The sequence below is a fragment of the Meles meles genome, chromosome X (genome assembly GCF_922984935.1).
Source record: "Meles meles chromosome X, mMelMel3.1 paternal haplotype, whole genome shotgun sequence".
Taxonomy (NCBI): domain Eukaryota; kingdom Metazoa; phylum Chordata; class Mammalia; order Carnivora; family Mustelidae; genus Meles; species Meles meles.
Window position 1 is genome coordinate 126454897 of NC_060087.1, and position 23994 is coordinate 126478890.

The window sequence follows — 23994 nt, forward strand, 5'->3', positions numbered from 1 at the left end:
GCTCTCTGCCCAGCGGGGGGCCTGCTTCCATTCCTCTCTCTCTGCCTGCCTCTCTGCCTACTTGTGATCTGTGTCTGTCAAATAAATAAATAAAATCTTTTAAAAAATAAATAAATAAATAAAAATGAAGTGAATACAATTTTCTGTGAAGATGGTATTTAACTTTTTTTTTTTTTTTTTACTTAAATAACATTGAGTCTGTCAGATCCGGTGGGCTGGTTTTTATTTGGGAACCTTTGATCTGCTTCTTCATACTACGTTATTGCTGTCATTGGTTACCTAAGGCAGCCTTGCAAATAGGTTTTTAAAAGTTACCTTGGAAAGTTGACAAGAAGCCCTTTCCTATTAACAAATATATCAGATGGTATAGACCTTCAGTAACCTAAAAAGTACTTGTGCTGTGGGAGGTGTTTTCTAAAACCTTTTAGTTTACAATTGAAACTAATTTATAGGCCCCTGATACATAGGGTCAAGATTATTTATATGGCTGACCTAAATACAGTTGTCTTGATAGTTGATAAAGCATATTAATCGGACGTGCATTTCTCTACAGAGTTCAAGGCAACTTGCCTCAAGGTTTCATGAACAATTTATCGTACGAGAAGATCTGATGGGTCTAGCTATTGGGACTCATGGTGCTAATATTCAGCAAGCTAGAAAAGTACCTGGGGTCACTGCTATTGATCTAGATGAAGACACCTGCACATTTCATATTTATGGAGAGGTAAATATTTCACTACGTAGTTTTTTTCTAAAATAACAAACAGTATTTCATATGGCTCATCTTTTATCTTAAATCTTTTCCCCTTTGTTGTTAGGATCAGGATGCAGTGAAAAAGGCTAGAAGCTTTCTTGAATTTGCTGAAGATGTCATACAAGTTCCAAGGAACTTGGTCGGTGAGTCAAAAATTACCCTTGACATACACTACAAAAACACCAGTTAGGGAAATAGTTCAGTTATACTGCTAGAATTCCATGTTCACTCACTTGGAGAGTCATTTAACTGAAGCTTAATCTTTGAAATATGGTCTGTTGTTATGTATACAGAAAATATTTGATAAATATGATACTCAAAAATTAGAAGGTATACAAAAGATACTGCTTTGCTAGTTCAAACCTGTTAGAGCCTGGAAGAATAAATTCTGTACAGCCTCTTCAGTGTGTAGTTTCTGTATCTTAAAATTAAACATTTTTTCAAGGGACACCTGAGTGGCTCAGTGAGTTAAGCATCCAACTCTTGATTTCGGCTCAGGTCATGATCTCAGCGTCATGAGATCGAGGTCTCATGTCAGGCTTTGTGCTCCGCAGGGAGTCTGCTTATCCCCCCCTCTTTAAGTCTCCCCCACTCACACTCCTGTGTGCTCTCTGTCAAATAAGTAAATCTTCAGGGGCGTCTGAGTGGTTCAGTCGGTTAAGCATCCATCTCTTGGTCTCAGCTCAGTTGGTGATCTCGGAGTTGTGGGATTGAGCCCTGCATTGGGCTCTGTGCACTGTACAGAATCTGCTTGGGACTCTCTCCCTCTGCCCTTAACCCTGTATGTTCTCTCTCTCAAATAAGTAAATAAATCTTTTAAAAAATCGATCTTAAACCATTTTTTTTCAAAATGAATGACATTTGAGGGCTTTATAATTTGGAGGATATTTATATTTATTTGATCTCTCTGATGGGACTATTAAATGATAGCATTCTGAATTATCTCTGAATTGAGAATTTGAATATAGGTTACTTAAATCTAATGAGTTGCAAAGCTAAAAGTAACTCTGAGTGTCTCTGGGGCTTTTTGCAACACCAATGGTAGTTCTTCATTTTGACTTTGAATACTTCTGTTTCATTACTATCATCATCACGGGTACCAGCAAATACCAGAAACTCTCTACCAATATTCTCAAATGGTGAAGATCTCTTTAGCAGAACATATCAAGCAAGTTGCAGGCTTTTGGTTTTTTTTTTTTTAATCAAGAACACTACCTGTGTCTTTATACATAAAATTGGGACATACTGCCTAAACATTTTTAATTTACTGAACTTGAAGTCACAACTGATTATAAAAAAGTAATACATACCCTTTGGAAAGTTTAAAGAACAAGAAAATAAGAACTTCTATGCATTTTGTTCCCATAGTTTCGGTCCTGCTTAGCCTGCTTTAATTTTTTGTCAGCATAGAATTAATAAACATCTTCCTGTGCCATTAAAAACACTTGGAATAATATTTTTCACTTGAATAAAAATTAGTCCAAGGGTAAATACCAGTGAAATTAATGCAGAATTATTCTTTCAGCTGTGTTCTACAGACAGCTAAAGAATGTGATGTTATTGAGGTAACTTGGACACAGTTTTGTGTGTGTGTAGCACTGTCCTTATTACCTCTGGATAAGTGGGGTTTTGAATGATGATGCTTATTTTCCTTTTAGTTACAGTTTGCCAAGCAATTGTATACATTTTATAGTTAGAAAAGTTATTTTAAATTTAGAAATTCTTACATAGCCAGTAGACAGTTTTTTCAATAATTACCAAACAGAAACTTATGTGTTGGATTCATTCACTACAGTTCATTTGGGACGTGGCATGATGCCTCTAGGGGAGAGTTCTTAGGTGTTGGAGTTGGAGTTGAATGTAGATTTCAGTCCCTACCTCACTTTTTGGTAATTTGACCTTGTAACTGACTCTACCCCCTTGAATTTTATTTTCCTTACCTCCAAAAAATGTGAATAATAGTGTCCACCTCACAGAGTTGCCATGATAACTAAACAGGAGGATGTTGATAGAAAGGTTTAGATAAGCTCTGGACATAGTATGGGATTCTGTAAATGTTACTTCTCTTTTCTCCTCCTTATTTAGAACAATTCCATCCAGTTCAGTAGAGCAAAATTGTAGTAAGCTGTCAGTTGGGATTTAGAAATAACCATGTGGTATAGAATTGCATTATCTGTTATTAAAAATAGACTCTACCTCTGGTCATACCTGAAGAGAAGAGGGTTCCAGCAGTGACCTTTCACCAGAAAGCTTGCTGAAGTACAATCAGCCTCGGTTTTCTTTTGTTTCTATCGAATAAAATAAAGCAAGTCTGTTTTAGAGATTGTCTACTACAACACTAGGAATGTTGAGAATTTTCAGAAAGCATTTTTGTTTAAGAGAGTTGGCAAGGCACATCTTTAGGGAGATGTCTAATTAGTATTGCATGAGTTTTCTTTGAGTCCCACAGTATGATTTATGATCTCTTTATTTTTCACAAACTCTCTAGCACGTACACGGATTTGTCATTCTTTCCTAAAAATTTACTTGTTCTTCATCCACCTTAACAGTGCATTGGTTTAATTATTCAGTTAATTATAGTTAACACAAGACTTAGGATAGTTAAGATATTAAAAGCAGCATGTGCCAAGCTCAATTTTCTTTTTCCTGACTCATTTAGACCTTTTTTAAAATCACATTAATTCATGAAAATATAAGTGTTGTAGAAACAAACCGTGGGACAACACCGTGTAAAAACCTCTATTCATTTGAAGACAGGAGGAGCAGAAATAATTGACAAAAGGACCTGCCTATATCAGGAGTCCTGATTTAATGTCAGTTCTGTTCCCTGACCACTGAGCAGTCAGAAAAGATTATAAGGGTGAATGAGGCTGTCTGGCGTGGCTGGAGTGCCGGGGTAATGCTGATGAGAAGAACCACAAGTTCCTGTTGTGACGCTTTCCTTGGTTTCTTCTGTAGCATTGACTCAAGGCAAATTTTGGCTTCCAGATTTTTCCCCATCCCTGCCTTAGAGGAGACACTGGGACAAGCACATGATGGTCTTAGCCGGTATAAGGGTGCTTTTTAGGTATCTTGGGAAGGCACTCAGAAGCCGATGTAATTCACATGTAGACTACTGGAACCAATAGTTCTTTTATTTGCAGGGTCTTGCTTTATACTAATGGATGATGATGGCTATGAAAGCAGTCATTTCCCAGTTAAAGGGTATGACTGAGTTTTCTAAAATGAGGAAAAGAATGCCTATTTATTACCAGTATTCAAAGTCTTTGGAGTTTTAACAAATACCGAATAATAGTTAATCTTGAACTGGTTTTTAAGTTTTTTCATTGTGGTTTTGAGTTATCTTAATAAAGTGTGATTTCTTAATCTTTTATTCTGTGGCTAATAAGATAAAGAAGTCACACTTCACCTTTTAATATACCGATACAATCTATGAGTGATACACAGGAGTAATATTATGTTAACACATTGGCCTGGAAAATGTATACTTCTTTTAGATGTATGTACAGCTGCCTAAGTCCCTTTTAAACTTGGAGTATCTTTTATAAATATGACATATAAAATTCTAAAAATATTTGTCATGGGCAAAGAAGCAGATTTAAATCAGGTACAGACAGAACTAAAATTGTCAAATGAATAAGCAAATGTATTTTCTATTATCTGTCCTTTCCCTTAATTCTTTTCATAGAACTTTGCAAAAAGAGTGATATATAATACTCTGTACCAGCAAGTTTCAAGTAGACCCTTTTAGGCAAAATAAGAGCCTATCTTCAAACTTCCTTAAAAATTCAAAATTATCCCATCAATTCATGAGATTTGAATAGTTCTGATACTTGACCAAAGTAGTTTAAACAGTGACAGACAACCTAATAAACAGAAAGCCTGTTTAACTCTTTTTGAAAAGAGTTTCTGTTTTGGTTTTGAAATCTTACGTTTTATGTGATAGTTTACAGTGGGGTACGCTTACTGGTTTGAGATACATGTTTTTAAAACCAAACATGAATTACTCATTTCTTAGGCAAAGTAATAGGAAAAAATGGAAAACTGATTCAGGAAATTGTGGACAAGTCGGGAGTTGTGAGGGTGAGAATTGAAGCCGAAAATGAGAAAAGTGTTCCACAAGAAGAGGTATGTTATAGTGCATGTGTTTCTGGTTTGATAAAAGTTTCTTACTGTTTTTTTCAATATGTTAATTTAGAGGCCTCTGTAGTATAGTATGCACATGCTAGGAATGTAAAAATTCTGACAGTCATGCCAGTCATTGTTGTAGCTGGAGAGTGACTTGGGACTGGTCACTTGAATGCCCTCACATCTTTCTCAGTCTTTAAAATGGATGGTCATAAATTCTAAAAAGAGTATAAGGCACTTTTCAAATATAACTTGATGTTACTGACAGAGACCAGGTTGGGACACTAATCAGGTTTTCTGGCTTTTATCCTTTGTCTTTTTTTTTTTTTAAATAATTTAACTTTTTTTTTTTTTTTAGCGTAACAGTATTCATTGTTTTTGCACAACACCCAGTGCTTCATGCAATACGTGCCCTCCCTATTACCCACCACTTGTTCCCCCAACCTCCCACCCCCAACCCTTCAAAACCCTCAGGTTGTTTTTCAGAGTCTATAGTCTCTTATGGTTCGCCTCCCCTTCCAATTTTTTTTCTTTGTCTTTTTTAGTTTGTGTGTATGTGTTTATTTTCTGTTCTTTACGTTTTTATCTGGGCATAATAATCTCTTCCCAGTCATTAAATTTTATAACCCTCACTTTCATCTTCATGAATATATGGTTTTTGGTAGCAACCTTTAAAGTATTTATGTGGGTTGGGGGAGGTAAGGGTGTGCTCCTCTGTACAACGATACTATTTAAAATAAAATCCCCCCAAATACATATTATTCAGTGCAAAAAAATCCATACGAAGCCCATGGGTTTTCAGTGGCACCTGACTCTTCAGCTGGTCATTGCTACTGGGAAGCGGTGCCTTGCCTACCAAATAAAGGTCAAATTTTGCCGTATTTTCACATATTATCTAGTCTTTTCTTTTGTGAAAGGTTCTTTAGCTGATGTTTGATGTTTTGGGGGTTTTACGGCATAATATTTGCATTCTCTAACTCTTTCTGCCAAAAATGTTTATAATAATTTATATTCTTAAAATATGATCATTGATATAAAAAATGGGGCTAAATACAGTCTTTTAAATTGGTTCTCTTTTCCCTTTTGTGTTTTGTTTTTTACCAAGGAAATCATGCCACCAAATTCCCTACCTTCCAGTAATTCAAGGGTTGGACCTACTCCCCCAGAAGAAAAAAAACATATAGATATGAAGGAAAACAGTACTCATTTTTCTCAACCTAACAGTACAAAAGTCCAGAGGGTAAGAAATATTTGTCACTTTGAATTATATTAAAAGGAATTTCTTTGACCCAGATGTCACGGTTGGTGTTTTGGGTGTTTTCTCTGGTTAGGCTTATAGACTACTCATGTTTTTGTGTTTTTGTTTTTTTGGTTTTTTTTTTTTTTTTTTGGTTTTGGTTTTGGTGTTTTTGGTTTTTTTTGAAATCTGATTGCCATCTTATGAAAGGTTACAAACCAAAGTGATACCTACTTCTCAGTTTACTCACAGTGACAAATATGGTATAAACATAAAATATGGGGTTACAATTAATGATCACATTTTTTTCTTTTGAGGGTGGTCTTTCATTTTTTCATGCTGTTTCTTGAAATTTTGCAGGTTGTGGTAGCTCAAAATGTACCTTCTGTTAGATACATTTAGTTACTACTTAGAACCATATTTTAGAAACTGGTTTTCAATATTTGATCTAACCTAACTATTTAGAAATGGGTTTAGAAGTCCTACAGTGAAAGTCCTGCGTTCAGGCTTCTGTGTATCATTTGTTATAGTTAATGACATCACTTGCATTCCTTATACTGCTTTAGGTGTTAGTGGTTTCATCAATTGTAGCAGGGGAATCCCAGAAACCTGAACTCAAGGCTTGGCAGGTAGGAAAACATTCCTTGAAAAATACATTTTAATTTTATATTTTAATGTTTATTCCCCTTGTTAAGAAAGACTACAAATGGTCAGCAGGGTTGGGGGATGGTGGAGGAGTGTTTTGGGGTATGTTTATCCATTGCCCTGGGGAGAAAGCTCAAGTTCCTTCCTGTTGCTTATCAGGCCTTTCTTTGATGCTCACCTGCCCAGTGTCACCTCTTATCATTCCCCTCCTTTGCCTTCCAGAGTGGCTTGAACCATACTGAAGTAACTTAGAGTTCTCTGAACACTATTGCCTCTGTATGCATATGGATCCTTCACCAGAGTGCTCTTTACCTGCCAACTTCCCAATTTGCTTTGACCTTACTCCTTGTGCCTCTTTCCTTGTGTACTTGCCACAGGTCTCCTCCCCCTGACTGGCCCAAGGGCCTTTCCCCCTTCTGTGTTCCAGTGTGCTCTTCCCTCTCAGTAGCACTTCCTACATAGACATTCACTTGTTAATCTCTTTGGCCACAACATGAGTTCTTTGAGGGTGCAGGGCCCCCTACCTGGCCCGTGAGAACTATTTATGGGAAAAATGTTATGGCTCACCAGAGACTAAAAGCAAGAACTGCCATTTTATAAAGAGAAATATAACCACAAGTGCATGGGATATTCCTCTCTGCTGGGCAACTCATTTCTTAGCCCAGGCAAGGAATCCCCTTCTCCTTGCATCCATATTGAAGGCCGCTGTTGTGCTCTTGGCCCTTCTTCATTTGACTGTTCTAGTCCCCCAGTGATGTGCTCAAATTAGAGTGGCAGTTGGGTACAACAGTTTGGACGTGGGGAAGGAGAAAATGTTTTAAAACTATTTGCTCCAAAGTGATCAGACTAAACCTGTGACATAGGGTTTTAAAGTTTATTTTGGACATACGTGATCTAGAGGGAAGAGTGTAACATTTCATCATACGACATTTTGGAAAATGATAAGGTTTAACTGCTTTGTAACAACATCAGTTGGAGAAAAAACAGTCAAAAATGTTTTTGAGAAAAGGAGATCTGATGCATAGGCCTGATCATTTCCATAGTTCATATATTATTCAGTGCAAAAAAATCCATATAAACCCCATGGGTTTTCAGTGGCACCTGACTCTTCCGCTGGTCATTGCTACTGGGAAGCAGTGCCTTGCCTACCAGATAAAGGTCATTTTACAAGCATTAATTCCTAATTGTTCAGGGTTTTTTTTTCTCCCACATCAACAGCCATGTTAATGTGGAAAGGAAAAGAAAGAAAAAAACTCTTCCAGCCCCACATACATTTAAGTAGCCCAGCAGTAACCACACCTATCAAATGAATGCTCTTTTTATATAAAAGAGGTGATGCTTGCTAAAGAGACAGCTTCTTGATTTTTCACACCTAGAAACTTCGGCTAGAAAATTATGTCCTCATCAAAGCCACTGTATGGTCATCTATGGTCACATGTGTGAATATCAAAAACCATGTGTATTTCTCCAGTAGTAAAATATTGAAGTATTCTCGATTTTGAATGTCCTAATTGCCAGCTATAAGTTAGCACAATACCTTGGCTTCTTTAGAACTTTTTTTTTCCTCATTGATGGGCTAGAAGTATAAATTTTTTTGTATACTCCTTTTTGAAAATCTGTCTTTATATTAAAGTAGTACCGTAGAGAAAAGATCAAACTTTCCTTATGATTCAGCCTTTTACAATTTTTAGAGTACATTATTGAAATGTTAAATTTTGTGCTCATGGATCTGCCTCTTACCCTCAGTCCCCTGCACAGAATAATTAGTGCAGGGAATTTACCCTAATTCTTCTGGTTTGTGTTTTGTTTGTACTCTCTTGACTTGGTTAGCAAAATGGAGTTAATTTTACTTTTGTGCCCTAGTATTTAACTTTGAATTTCTCTGTAAAGAATTTGATCCAGATAAAACCTGTAGTGTATGAATTAGAGTACTTTAAAATATTGTTTTGTTTATGCATCTCGTGTCAGAGCTTATATAATTTTGAATTACATAATTTGTGATTTTGCCAACATTTAATAGTAGCATTTATAACATAATTATCTGGTACACTCAAGGGGTTGCTGTATTGATGTGTTGTTATTCACAATAGATGTGTATAATATGCCAACTACTTTTGTTTCCATATATTGATTGATATTTTCAACAAACATTTATGTACCTACTGTTTGTCAGTCCCTGTGCTAGAGATTTAGTTATTATTTGCATTTTTGTCAGATTAATCCATTATTAATTTTATAGGATTATTGTTGCCGTTTATTTTTCAGGGTATGGTACCATTTGTTTTTGTGGGAACAAAGGACAGCATTGCTAATGCCACTGTTCTTCTGGATTATCACCTGAACTATTTAAAGGTGAGAGCAAGAAGAACTTTAACTTCTAATCCTTTTGTACTAAAATATAAAAACTCCACAGTCAGTCTTTCAGCAGTAAAGGTTCATTCTAGCCTGTACATTATAATGAATGACCTCTAAAAGGTAATAGAGCAAATATTCACTTTGTTTTGCTTATTATATTCCTTTTGAAAACTCAAGTCCATTTGCTGTCATTATAAATTTAAGGACCAATATCCCAGTTCTCAATAAATCCCCCTATTTCCTATTATTTTTCTGTTAAACCCTTAACACTCAATGTGGGTACTCTTGTACATAGCCTTTTCATCCAGTTGATCCTTTCTAGCCTCTGAGTTTTTTCCAGGCCAAATTTTGTCTGTTAACACTTGCCTTTGTTTGTCCCTTTTATGTTATTTATTAAGGAAATCCCAGTGTTTCATGAAGTCCTCTGTTTAAATGTTTATCCTTTGTATTTTTCTCTATACTCTGTTACACAAAATATAAACAACTCATGTCTTGTAGATGCTCTTTTTAGTTAGTATTTGTACAGTTGTACCTTCTCTAGATTGCAAACTGGCAATCAGGAACTGGGAGGCTGAGAGGTATAGTGGAAAGAGCACTGGATTGGCAGTCTAGTGATTTGCTTCTAGTCTCTCTCCTACCATGAACTAGCTTATGTGACTTTAGGCAAGTCACTTCTCCCTATACTGGATGCTTTTTAAAATTTCTTTTAGCCAAGATATTGTATAATTCAATGAAATAAAATCTTACCATGTCACTTTTATAATTTCTTCTTTATATCCATATGCATCAAAATTACAAGTGACTAGTACTAAATAGGATTTTAAAAATAATCCAGCTTTCTGTTTTATTTATGATCCTATCTTAAGAATGTTTTTGCTGACTTCTTGAAAGAAACAGTTTTTAGATGCAAATAAGGGGGAAAATGTACAGTAGTTAGGCATTTCATTCATCTTATGGTGGTCAGTTAATAATTGAAAATGGGAAGGTTTCATCCAGCAAGGTTTGCATGGGTAGGATACCCTGTTGGTTTGCTTATTTATTTTTGTTTTAAAATGTATTTTATTTGTAATCTGTTCTGTGTGTTTCTTTTTTTTTTTTTTTTTTCATATTCTTAGCTTAAATAATTACGATGACCTGGAGAGTTAGGGTTGCATTGTAATCAATCCCTTGTTCTTTTGACTAATGTTCTTTTTTAGATCTTTTTATTTATTCTTCACAATTGAATATCTTTTTTGATTATCAGCAGCTGTCCTGTTGCCATTCTTTTCATCACCAGATCTTCCCTTGATTGGGCCTGGCATCTCTCACCAAAAGGTGACTGCTTTGCCCCAGTGGGATAACCTGGACTACCATTCTGTTTTGCAAGATAACACTCATTCCATGAGCTATAACTATACTCGTGGAGTAAACTACTCACTCTCATTGCTCAAGTCCTTTGTAAAACAGAAATTCTGGTTCAGAGCACAGATTAAATGTGTCTGTCCTTTATTTTCCAGAAGCTTCCACAACCAAGATTTTAAGAACTTGGCTTAACAGGGGCTTATCCAGTGACTGTCCATGTCAGCAGTCCCTGTGATGGCCACTGCTTTACTCAGACACCCAGCACTATAGTTATGGATACAGTTCCCTATTAGCCAGAAAAGGAGATGTTTTATGGGTAGTTTGGAAGGACAGGGGTTAGAATTGAGGCTTCATCTGGATTTGACAGAACCCAACATATCAAACATATCAGAAGCACTATGTGTAAGGGTCTGTCATGACCCCAGGTGTATATTTTGATCAACATTAATACTGTTCATTGTACTTGTCCTAGCATAGTTGTAGTCTTTAAGAGGTTTCAAGGCATGATGTTAAGATCTAACTTTTTTGGTTAGCTCTTAAATAGTTGTATCCCCGCTTCCCTGCCATATAAGGAATAGGAGCATTTTCAGTTCCCTGAAAATAATTTTTCCTTAATGGTGTAATCCTATCCAAAGGCCTACCATAATATATGTTCTTTGAAAGCAGAAGATGGCCCAAACTCAGTGCTTCATAAATTAAGATACTAGCTGGCAAATATATTTCGATTAAGATTATTTACAGTGTGTGATTCTTTTCAGGTTAGCTCGGTAAACCTTAAGTGTCATTAACCTGCATTTTAGAGTTGCTTTATTCAATATCCTATCATCAAGAAGTCCCCTAACTAGCATATCTGTGCCTTAGCAGATTCTATTGGATAATAGTGCCAAATCAAACAACTTTAAATTCTATTCAGTAGAATTTTAATGCTGAGTATTTTTGTTATATCTCTAATTATGGACATCAATAATCTGTTATCTATAGTAATTTTTCTTTTTAAGGACACCATTCAATTTCCTGATAATTCTGTGTAATAGTGTTTACTATAAATTTAGAACTGAAATTGAAATATTTCCAGTATATTTTTTATCTGATGAAAAGGAGAAAGGTATTATTAAGTAAAATGTCAAATTATTTTTACTGTTATCTTGTATATTTTAAATAGGAAGTAGACCAGTTGCGTTTGGAGAGATTACAAATTGATGAGCAGTTGCGACAGATTGGAGCTAGTTCTAGACCACCACCAAATCGTACAGATAAGGAAAAAGGCTATGTGACTGATGATGGTCAAGGAATGGGTCGAGGTAGTAGACCTTACAGAAATAGGGGGCACGGCAGACGCGGTCCTGGATATACTTCAGGTACAAACTAAGCATTTTACTCAGTAACTTTATCTGTTCCTAGACTTAATAGCTGCTAATCTCTAATATTCATTAGAACCCCATTATAACGGTTTCTCACTACATGGTTTCCAATTCACAGTGGGTCAAATTGTGTTGCAAGAGGCATACAGAGTTAAAACCTGATGATAACACTTAGAATTTACAGGGCAGGTGTGAGTTCTGTCCACGTTCTGACTTGGGGATAAATCTGCTTAAGCCCTTGTGTGTTGATGACTTTCTTAAGGCCTTTCCTGATTTTATTACTGTATAGCCAAAATTATTTTCATTTGTGTACTGTGGCTCATTTTTTGTCAGGCATGTGCTGGTCATACTTGCTGGATGGACTGTGTAAATCAGGGCTCTGCATCCTATGGCTCATAAGGTGATTTTGAGTGTCATGGCCAAAGTCAGCCCTAGGCACAGTCAAGAAGTAGGCAAAGTTTCTCTTTGCCTTCCCAGCTCTTCTGTCAGTGCTTCTTTCTTCTCTCCCAGTACCTTCCACTGAACACTGTCCCCACCTGCCAGTGCCTACTGTCTTTCTTGCTCAACTGTGTATCTGCTATGTAACTTGCTAATGGTGGTATAAGGTATAATCCATCTCACAAATATTTGCATTTCAAAAAGGAACTCTTTAAGATGGAAAAGCCTTCAAGATCCACAGGAAAGAAGCTATAATGGTGAAGCTATAATTGGTCATTAGCTCCAACAGAGGAAGAGAGAGAGGTAGTAGAGTTGATACTCTGGAGTGGGGGAGACAGACACCTACTCCTAAGGCAAACCTTGAACCTAACCCCTAACCCCTCTCCCAACAGCCTGTCCTTTTTGCTGTTGAAGTCCCACCTCACCGTGGAGCTCTTTTCTCCCACTCCAATCCCCCCCTACATCATTAATCCACCCCCTCATGCATAATGAGCTTATCTTAATAATTCCCTTATTAATGATAAATTATTTCAGTGGGAGAGGGAGGGAAGGTTGTGAACCAAGCATCAGGCAAGCATATCCCCTTTCAGCTAAGTTCAATCCCAGATCCCACAGAAGACCCTTCCCTGAGACAGTTGCCATGGTGGCCTTCGCCATCCTCTCAGAGGTGACCAAAATGTATGCATTCCCCGCTGTCCCTGGGCCAAACCTTGTTAAAAGGAACTCTCTTTATAGAGGTTTATTTATCAAGGTATTGCATTTAACTGTTGTAGACAACTCTTCCTCCAGAGAGTGCAGATGTTTAAAGGAGCACAGCTGTTTAATGATGTGGCATACTCAGGTTTGAACTTAGATGGCTAATAAAATACCTTTTTTTTTTTTACAAGAACCAAAAACATTTAAAACCAAAATTACCTCAAGTATTGTGAAACCCTTCATTTTGAATTTAAGATAATTTCTTTTACAAAATGGAAGGTGATGATACTCTTTGGGTTTATAAATTGGGAAGAGTATTGGATTACCCCTGAAACGTCTCTGGAAGCTTCTGTTAACCTAACTTTTTTTTTTTTTAAGTCAGACAATGGTATATAACTTTTAACTCTCGATAGGAACTAATTCTGAAGCATCAAATGCTTCTGAAACAGAATCTGACCACAGAGACGAACTCAGTGATTGGTCATTAGCTCCAACAGAGGAAGAGAGGGAGAACTTTCTACGCAGAGGAGACGGACGACGACGTGGCGGTGGAGGAAGAGGACAGGGAGGAAGAGGACGTGGAGGTGGCTTCAAAGGTACAGAGATGTTCATTTCTTGATAATTAAAGGCGAATTTTAACAACTGAAGTTCCGTGAAAAATCTTGGTGATTCAAGGATATATTACTTAAAACCCCATTTTTCCTGTTTTCTACTGGTCAGCAGAAGAAGGGATCAGCAGTAATCAACAGAACGTCAGCCTTCCCATGGCTTGTGTAGAATGTAAAAATAAACACCAATAACTCGTTCAGCTTCTTTGGGGATTCTGCACATAACGTGATCATTAGCTCAGGTTGACCTGTGACATAGTTGATGGAGAATTGTAATGCCTTTGAAATATTTTCTGCTTCTTGGTTGCATGGTAGATTTCTAAGCATTATGTAACTGGAATCACTAGATTGTTGATTATGTTTTATATTCTGTGGTCTAAATAAATTGAGAATGTAGGAATAAAGAACTTCTAATAAGCACATTAGAGTCGGTTAACTGTTGAACCTTTTAAAATTCACCCTGTAGGAAATGAAGATCACTCCCGAACAGATAATCGCCCACGTAATCCAAGAGAGGCTAAAGGAAGAACAGCAGATGGATCCCTCCAGGTAAACTGTGTGCCTCTTTACATCTAAATTATTTGAATTACTGTAGTTTGAGACTTACAATTTTATTTTACTTGATTTTTAAACATGTTGAAAAGTTGCAGAATTGATACATGTGACATGCTTTCCTTTCAACATTATAATTGTGGGCAGTCTTAGTTCTTCGTGACAAATATACGAAGAAAATTTCTCTAGAGACTATGCAGTCTTAAGCATTTGTGAAGACTTTGACAGTCCATTAGGACTTGAATACCACATGGGTGGTTCCCTGCAATTCTCCCAAGGAAAGGGACATCCTGGAATGTACTGAGAGAACTGAGTAACCCTGTGGACCCCTCTTCCCCTGAGTTGCAGGGATAGGGTGATCTCTTTGAGTGGAAAGTAAGGAAAAGGAGGTATCTGTCTCATAGGTAGTAATTGTAGTAGATAGGGCTGCTGGTGCTCTCAGCTAGTACATGCGAATCAGCCAGCTGTTGGTTTATAACCAGCCTCTATTCCGAGATCCCTTTTCAGTTGGTCATCACCTATGCTGAATCCATTATTAAATAACTTTAAAATTACTCCTGAGCATGTCAGACACCATTGCTAAGTGCTGTGTGTGTGTGTGTGTGTGTGTGTGTGTGTGTGTACCTTATTTACTCTTTCAGCAGCCCCCTAAGGTAAGTAGTTTTATTTTTTATTCTTTAGATGAGTAAACTGAAGCTTTTAGAAAGATTCAGTCCTTTGTCCACAGTCACATAATGATCATACGGTGGAATGATATTTGAACTCTGGTATATGATTCCCAGAACCCATATTCTCCTCTGCTTCTTAAATTCTTAATCCTTAATCCAAGTAGTTAGGGTTCCTTATTGACTATGGATTGGTTTAGGACCAACATTCAAGATGAGTGAGATGCTTTTCAAGAGCACAAATTTCATGACAGAATATTCTGTAGGATTCCTAGTAGTTGTAAGTAGGTGTTAACTTTTGGCAGGTTCTTAAGGAATAGAAAAGACCTTAGGTCTAGGTAAAGAGATGAGGAAATGATGTACGTACATGTGTTTTTCAGAGATAGAAGGCCTTTATCTGCCGGTCTTTTAATTCTCTGCTGAAAGTGACATGTTCCAGGAATTTGGCAATCTGATCATATTGCTTAAAAGGATGCATATTCATAATTGTATTTATAATTAAAATGGGACAGCGAATAAAAAGGTCTGTGTTTTCCATGTAGGAGAATAGATCCAAGTCAAAGCATTAAGCCTTTGATGGCCAAACATTTAGAATGCACACTGAGACCCAGCACTTGAACACACTTTGAAATTAGAGCAATCCATTTTGAGATCTATGTAGCATTGGTATTTCAAGCAGATCAATAGTTGTAGTTGTTTTAAGCCCATTGGTCAATATTCTCTTATACAGCATCTGGAATTGTTAGCAGTGTTTTAAGTGTTCCGTGTTGGCACTTAAACTATTTTATAGATCTTAGGATACTATTTTCTGAATTGCATTCATCTTTACACATGTCTTGGCATTCCAGTCCTTTCACACATAAGTGTTGTCGAATTTCCCTGTACCATTATTATTCTTCAGAGTTCAAGTCTTATGATTATCTGACTAGCCTTACTGAAAATACAAGCTGTAAGAAAGCAAGGCTCAAATTTTTCTACTGTAAGACTGTAAGCCTCAGTATAGAGAGGTTAATCTTACCTATGATAGATAATTCAGGTGTAAACTAAAGGCTAGTTACTTAATAAGCGAGTTGAGTTCTTACCCTGGTAAAGGGGAATAGGAAGGCATCAATCTGGGTCCCTCATGGGTTTCACAGTCTTTAAGAATAACCCATTCTTTTGAACTCTAGTTTTATAGGTATATATTATCTCATAATTAGTAATAGTAATTAATTTTAACTATTTTGTTTCTCACTATTTTATTCTGCTTAGAAGAAGACACGGTAGGATTGTGAGTTTTTATCTAACTTTGGATGCAGTGAGATGACCAGTGTGTTCCAGTTAAAGAAGAAGAGTGTTTTAAAAATCATAAAATAAATAAAAAATCCTTCCTGACCTTAATTTCTTGCATTTTCCTCTATTCTCACTCCCATTTCCCCTTTTACCATGTGGAACTTACACTTCAGGCTTAAATTTCTTGTCAGGCCAATTACAGATTACAATAGGATATGGTCTGTGTATATAACAATTATAACTTGTTTTAGATCAGAGTTGACTGCAATAATGAAAGGAGTGTCCACACTAAAACATTACAGAATACCTCCAGTGAAGGTAATCGGCTGCGCACGGGTAAAGATCGTAACCAGAAGAAAGAAAAGCCAGACAACGTGGATGGTCAGCAACCGCTTGTGAACGGAGTACCCTAAACTGCATAATTCTGAAGTTATATTTCCTAAACCATTTCCATAACTCTTATTCCGTATTAGAAAACTTTGTTAGGCCAAAGACAAATAGTAGGCAAGATGGCACAGGGCATGAAATGAATACAAATTCTGTTATGAATTTTATTTTTTTGGTATTGGCCATAAGCAACAATTTTCAAATTTGCACAAAAAGATACGTTGAAATTTTGAAACGTTGCTTTTAAGTATACATTAGCACTTCAGGGCAGGATTTTATTTTGGTTTATTTTTTAAAGTACTGAGCAGTGATATTTTTTGTTAATTTGACCATTTTCCTGCATTGGGTGATAACTTGCCGGTACATTTCAGTTTTTCTGAATAAATAGCATTTTTAGTAATCATATTACAGTTCTGTTTTCAATCTCCTATAGAGAAATCCATGAAATACTATGTCATTTCATGTCCTGTGTCAGTTTATGTTTGGTCCACTTTTCCAGTATTTTAGTGGACCCTGAGATGTGTGTGATGTGACGTTTGTCATTTTCATTAGCAAAAAAAAAAAAAAAAAAAAAAAAAGTTGTATGATCTGTGCCTTTTTTATATCTTGGCAGGTAGGAATATTATATTTGGATGCAGAGTTCAGGGAAGATAAGTTGGAAACACTAAATGTTAAAGATGTAGCAAACCCTGTCAAACATTAGTACTTTATAGAAGAATGCATGCTTTCCATATTTTTTTTCCTTACAGAAACATCAGGTTAGGCAGTATAAAGAATAGAACTTGTTTTGTTTTTGTTTTGTTGCACTGAAGTTTGACAAATAGTGTTATTGAGAAGGATGTGTAATTTTTCTATATAGACAGGAGAAGAAATAACTATCTTTTCATTTGAGAGAGGCTAAAATAAAATGTTTTCAGCTAGGAACAAATCTTCCTGGTGGAAAGTTAGTAGGATATGCCTGCTCTTTGGCCTGATGACCAATTTTAACTTAGAGCCTTTTTTTTTTATTTTGTCCTCCCCAACTTTTGTGAAGTTTTTCATATTTTAATTTCAAGGTTATTTGGGGGAGATAGAAAGGTCATTTTCATGTGTGCATAATAATCCTGTGAAGTACAGGTACTTTGTCTAAAAAACATTGGAAGCAGGTTAAATGTAAGCCTTGAAATATGAGCTCTAATGTATAAGTGGAATTGGAAAGCGGACTAGAATTGGTTAACAAATACTTCTTTTCTTTAGTTTTTTTTTCTTTTGTTTTTTGATGTGTTGGGTTTTGGTTCTGTTTTTGAGTCTTTTTTATGAATGAAATTTACTGAGGAAAAATATGTGAAGGACCTTCACTCTTCAGATATTATATTTTTCTTAAAAAATAACTCCAAGTAGGGGTACCACTGAGTCTGTACAGAGCCGTGTGAACCGAAGTTCTGCCTCTGATGTATTTTGTGAGTTTGTTTCTTTGAATTTTCATTTTATACTTACTTTTCCTTGCATACAAATAAGCATATAAAAATGGCAACAAACTGCACATGATTTCAAGAATATTAAAAAGTCTTTTAAAAGTATTGCCAAACATTAATGTTGATTTTTAGTTATTTATTCTGGGAATGTATAGTATTTGAAAACAGAAATTGGTACCTTGCACACATCATCTGTAAGCTGTTTGGTTTAAAATACTGTAGATAATTAACCAAGGTAGAATGACCTTGTAATGTAACTGCTCTTGGGCAATATTCTCTGTACATATTAGCGACAACAGATTGGATTTTATGTTGACATTTGTTTGGTTATAGTGCAATATATTTTGTATGCAAGCAGTTTCAATAAAGTTTGATCTTCCTCTGCTAAATTGATGTTGATGCAATCCTTACAAATGATTGCTTTTAAACTTTTAAGATAGGAAAAGAAATCTATAGAAAGTGTTCTGTTACAAAATGTAACTGTTACCACTGGAAGTTTCACATGTCTTAGGAAGTTAGCTGTTATCTACCAACTTTCAAGAACTTGAACTTGTTTAATAAGGTGGAAAAAAACCAACAAATGGTACAAAAGCACATTGTGCCATTACAATATGCACTAAGTCTCTTTTTTTACAAAGGCTGAATTCAGCAAGGCGCTAACTTGCTTAAATGTGAATTACTAACTTCTAAAACTGTAATTTGATTCACATGTTTTCAAATGGAGTTGGAGTTGATTCGTATTACAATATTTGTGTGCTAAACGTGTATGTTTTTCAGTTCTAAGTCATGTTTTTAAAATCTTATTAAAGTTTCAAAAATCTGAAGATTGTTTATCTAGATGTAAATTTTTATTAAAAAGTTGCACTTATGAAAAAGCAAAAAATTAGTCTGACAGATGTTTGCTCCTGGTCTTAAATTTCTAAATATAACAAATATTAGCAGCATGGGGGGTGGGGGAGTTATTCATCATGCAAAGCATATATGCCTTGCAAATAATGTTTTTTGTGCCCTTAAAAGGCAAAAACATAACCACTGGAAAATGCTTCTCCATATTCCCAGTCATAATATTTCAACACATTAATTACATAGGGTGCCACCAAACCATATTGAACACATAGTCCTGTCTGTGCTCACATAAATAAACCCTGCCACTTGAAAATACTAAATGTGTCTGTGTAGTTTAAAAAAGAAAACCATAATAAAATAAATGATGGGTTTGTAGGTAGAAGGTGCCTGAAATGGCTGTTGTAGTCACTTCAAGAAACTTGGGCACAGCCGAGAAAAAAGGTTAAAGGTGGAGAGGAGATCCAGTCAAAGTTCTCTGTGTTAGCATCCAAAATGATTTAAGGATGCAGGAGTGTCTTCTATATTGATGGCCTGCCTCTCCCCTCCCCCGCTCCCCCTCTGAAAACTCCATCTTTGTTTTCTGCCTTTCTGGGTTTTCATTCTCCTACTTACCTGGTTTTCTGCTACCTTGTTCTGCTTTCTGCCTCGTTCTGGACTCTTCCAGGGCCAGAAGAGCTGAGCACAGTCCATTAGATGTGGTAGGTTAAAACCAATCTATGAGTAATTTGGTTGGGTTTTCCTGGTTTCACAGTGATCTTCAGTGCTATGTATGAAAAGCCTGTTGGCAACATCCGCCTTGACACTCAATTTGGCTTACTCAGAGGCCTTTCTCCCATTTGATCATGATCTTAGATCTCCTGATGCTTAGGAATACAATGTCTTTTAGAGTCAGTATACTGATTTGATCCCTGTTGAGTCCATTTGTCTCGTGGCCATAAATAGCATTTTTCCTTCATGACCTTCTGATGCCTCAGATAACCAGTTATTCTGAAATAGCCTTTAGCAGATGCTAATCTTTATCGCTCAAAAAGCTTAACAGGTACCAGTACTTATTTATTCTCAGATTTTATTTATTTGAAAGAGACAGATAGTATGAACATGGGGAGGGGGGGAGATACAGGCTCCCCATTGAGCAGGGAGCCTGATGCCGGGCTCGATCCCAGGACCCTGGGATCATGACCTGAGTTGAAGGCAGCCACTTAACCGACTGAGACACTGAGGTACCCCACAGGTACCATTATTTAAATCTTGAGCATCTTTTCCACTGTATGTTTATTTAGGACTGTTTAAAAATTTTATTTGGGGCTATTTAGAAGTTTTCTTTCTGCAGCGCCTGGGTGGCACTGTCAGTTAAGCATCTGACTCTTGGTTTTGCCTCAGGTGGTGATCTCAGGGTTGTGAGGTTGAGCCCCGCGTCAGGCTCAGCACTCAGCACTCAGAGTCTGCTTGAGATTCTCTCTTCTTCTGCCCCTCTTGCTTGTTCTCTCTCTCAATCTATTTTTTTTAATTTTTTTATTTTTTTTAAGATTTTATTTATTTCTTTGTCAGAGCACACACAAGCAGGCAGAGGTGGAGAGAGAGAAGCAGGCTCCCTGCCAAGCAAGGAGCCTAATGTGGGACTCGATCCCAGGACCCTGCGATCATGACCTGAGCTCAAGGCAGCGGCTTTTCAAAATTGAGTGCATAAAGGTTTTTCCCACCAATTTGTGTATGCCATAGATTTGATTACAGGGGTAGGTTGAAAATTGGAAGACTGAGTGTCAACAAGAGACAAACAGAATCCTGGGAATTGGGGTATATGATAATGATTCAGCTTTATTCAAAATTTGGATGGCTTATGCAGGAAGGAAAAAAAATTCCAGTGTTATTTCTTCAAGTATAAAGTTCCTTTGATAAATACTAAGGCATCTTTGTCAGATTTCCCCGGAAATCAAAACCTGTTAAGATACTGTGTCAATAAACAGTACTGGTTCTCAAGGAATATGTATCATTAAAAGTTGCAAATGCATTGTAGCTACTACATGACAGGAACGGACATAGGGAGTTAATGCTGTGGAAAATGGAATTGCGGGGTAGATTCCACACTTGTCCAGGGCATAGACTGGCTCTGTGGTTACTGCATAAGTCATTTCAACTCCATGTTTCAGTGTTTCCATGTGTTAAAGGAATGGTTGCTAAGGTATCCCAACTCCAAAGTTGTATATGCATTCATATTTCATGTATAAGTATTCATGTTTTATGTGGAGAACGCTACAGAGAGTCTGTGGTAATGAACCATCCCCCTGATTTCATCTCATTAAATCATTACTAAATATTTATTATATAGCAGGTCTGTGACAAGTTTCTTAGGGATGCAGGGATAATATCTCAGACCTTAAAGAAGTTCACTGTCCAATGGGAGAGCTTGAGTCTATGGGCAGTTGCAGCATACAGTACACAGTAAGTGCTAAAATGCACAGGGCAAGGTGGGAGCATGCAGAGGGACCCGCCGGGATCAGGATGGTGTGGAGCCAGGAAGGGGCTACTTCTCAGGTGAAGTGAGTCTTACTTAAAGCAGATTGGAGGAGTTAGCCAGGTGTACAGGTGCTGAGGGCAATAATCTACGCATGAGGAAATCTGTATGTGGGAAGCTTCCAAGAGTTCCATGTGGCTCGGGCACAGAATTTGAGGGAGAGAGAGGTGAGTCGAGGTACTGTCAGGGAGGCCTACAGTGCCATGTTAGGGGTTGGACCTCAGGGTGCCTTGGAAGGGTCTGAAATGACCAGGTTTCCTCTTAAAGTGTGGCACACAGACAGGATTGTCCCATGACTCTGGGAGCCCCTGTCAGTTTACCTTGTAACCAGCTGACAGGAGGGACTGGGCCCAAATCCAACTCTCAGGAGGCTCTTCTGCCCCAGTGCAAAGCCAGCTTCCGACAGGGTCACAGGGGCCAACGGCCTGGGTTCCCAGACAGCTCCCCTGACAGCCGGCAGTTTTAAGCCCTGACTTCATTGTCTGCGTACAAGGTTGCTGTCAGGCTTGCCCTGTGGAAGGGTAGACCCCCAGAGAAGAAATAACCTTCCCCTGTGACCTTTGCATCTCTGCAAGAGAAAATGGGCATCCCTGTGCCTCTTCTTGCTGGTAATTTTCTTTTATTAAAACCTCTTCCTTTTGGATGGTGGTGTGGTGTTCGCCTTCACCCACCCTTTCACAGATGGTGCCCAGCGTGAGGCAAATGCCACTTGTTCCAGCTTCGGCCTTTGGGAAACTGAAAAAGGGGTCAACTAAGCCATACCAGGATGGATAGCAACCCACCAAGGGTAGTAGGAAACCTAGCCGAGCTGCAGTCGCTGGTGAATATGTTACTGCAAAGGCCCTGGACATGTAAGCCCCTCCATGTAAGGCAGATTGAAATGATTGGATCCCTCAACGCTCTCAAGTCAGCCAGCCCTGTGAGCTCTAAGAAGAAAGAAATCAGGAGAAGAGGGCCCTTGGTCCCAAGTGCCCTTAGAATAGTTGATTCAGTCTAACTTCTTGGATTTGAACCCTGTTCATTATGGAATGTACCACGCAGGGGCCTGTCAGGGGTGGGGTTGAGGTACACTGACAGTCACACGAATCTCCTGAGGCTTGAACTGCTTGCATGATGAAGAAGTTGCACCCATGAGGTGAGTGACACTGAGTGTCCAGCATTTGGGGTTTACCACAGCGTTCCCTTTTGCCGAATGAATTTACTATCCTGACCAATGAGAGAGCAGATGTGCCTGCCCTGGGCTTGAATTGAATGCTCATGGAAGTCAGATTCACACATCCACAAAGAGGAGACTTCCTGAGACACTGAATGCAGAGTGAGACATCTCTACTGAGGTCCTAGCGGCCTTGAGGCGCTCTGACACTATTGGCATGCTTGTAGGAAAACCCTGGGCATTGTGATAAGTTGTGAGCAAATGACTTTAATTCAGAGACCGCTGACAAGGCTGATGGCGTCTTATGTGAGGAAGACAGCCCTAATTTTACTCCTGTCAGGGAGTAAGGGATGGGATAATCCTCCAGTGGCTGACTTAGGCCCTATCCAAAGGGGGAAAAGATACAGGGCCCTGTAAGGTGCCACAGGTCTCAGCATAAGTGGGAAGGCATCAAAGCACCACTTCAGATCTCATAGGTTCCCTCAGGCAGCATGTCATGGTTCTGGGGCTTGAATGAAGGGATCGCTAAGTAAGGAAATGGGACAAGTAGTGAGGTCGTCGGGCTAAGGGCTAAGTAACCCAGATCACTATAAGGAGGTTGCAGAGAGAACATAAGGAAGTGTCCAGGAAACAACAAGAACTTACCCTTTTAAGATTTATCTATTTATTCTAAGAGAAAGTGAGCGAGCCAGCGGGGGGTTGGGGAGGGGAAAGGGTGAGAGAATGGCAAGCAGACTCTGCTGAGTACAGAGTCCCGCACCCTCCCCCCCCCCCCCCCCCCCCCCGCCAATACCGGGCTCGATCCCACGAGATCCTGAGATCATGACCTGAGCTGAAATCAAGAGTTGGACGCTCAACCGACTGCACCACCCCAACACCCCATCAATAACTGATTCTACATCAAGCACACCCTTATAGAGAGCTAATGCCAGGAGGTCCTGGGTGGGGGTGATTCCCTTTGGAGATGGAGGCCATTCGTTTTCCCTACTGCCTGGCCAGCAAATCTGCAAAGCCTCCTTGAAGAAGACTCCAGAGGAGGAAGCCAAGTGGCTAGCCATATCTTAACACTGCTGAAAGAGACTGTCGAAGACTCCCCATCTCCAGCAGGCCTCTGTGCCACCCAGGAGACTGATTTTCTAGCCCAACTGCTAATTGGCCCTTCAATTCAGATTTGAGTTCATTCAAAAGCGAACTTGGCCCAGGGCCCAGTCCTCTGCCCTCTTAAAGGGGATTGCTGACTTTCTGTGCGGGTCCTTGTAGCCTAGAACACGTGTGGGGAGGATTCAGCAGATCTGGACCTACCAGACACTAGAGCCCGAGGCACTGTTGTTCTTGGACCAGTAAGTGCACAGTAAATGAATTTCCCTGGCAGGGTTTGAGGTGGGTTTTCCTTACAGCCAAGAGACTTGGCACAATTACTACATAATAGGTATGAACATGCTGGGCTCCCTCAACCCAGCGTGGTACACTGACCTATTGAGTGGGTGTGGCTATTGCCGTCTTTCCCAGTAAATGCAGAGCCTCTTGTATTGCCAAAGCCTGCCACGATGGGGCAGTTGAAACAGAATCACATCCCAGTAGGTGAGAAGG

At 38.3% G+C, this 23994-nt stretch overlaps 1 protein-coding gene across 12 annotated transcripts in view; it reads left to right on the top strand.

The window, feature by feature from the left end:
* Positions 1–18717, top strand: part of FMR1 (FMRP translational regulator 1) — a 38077-nt gene extending 19360 nt beyond the window's left edge. The window contains exons 8-17 of one of the 12 annotated variants that reach the window (XM_045995332.1): positions 554–724; positions 819–897; positions 4773–4882; positions 5988–6122; positions 6686–6748; positions 9030–9116; positions 11623–11818; positions 13405–13551; positions 14030–14112; positions 16304–18717. In XM_045995332.1, coding sequence (XP_045851288.1) covers positions 554–724; positions 819–897; positions 4773–4882; positions 5988–6122; positions 6686–6748; positions 9030–9116; positions 11623–11818; positions 13405–13551; positions 14030–14112; positions 16304–16465 — 1233 coding nt within the window. In that variant the 3' untranslated portion in view covers positions 16466–18717. Of the gene's footprint in view, positions 1–553; positions 725–818; positions 898–4772; positions 4883–5987; positions 6123–6685; positions 6749–9029; positions 9117–11622; positions 11819–13368; positions 13552–14029; positions 14113–16303 lie in introns of all 12 variants that reach the window. The other 11 variants (XM_045995336.1, XM_045995335.1, XM_045995337.1 and 8 more) reach the window with 11 other exon arrangements.
* The last annotated feature ends 5277 nt before the right edge of the window (positions 18718–23994 follow it).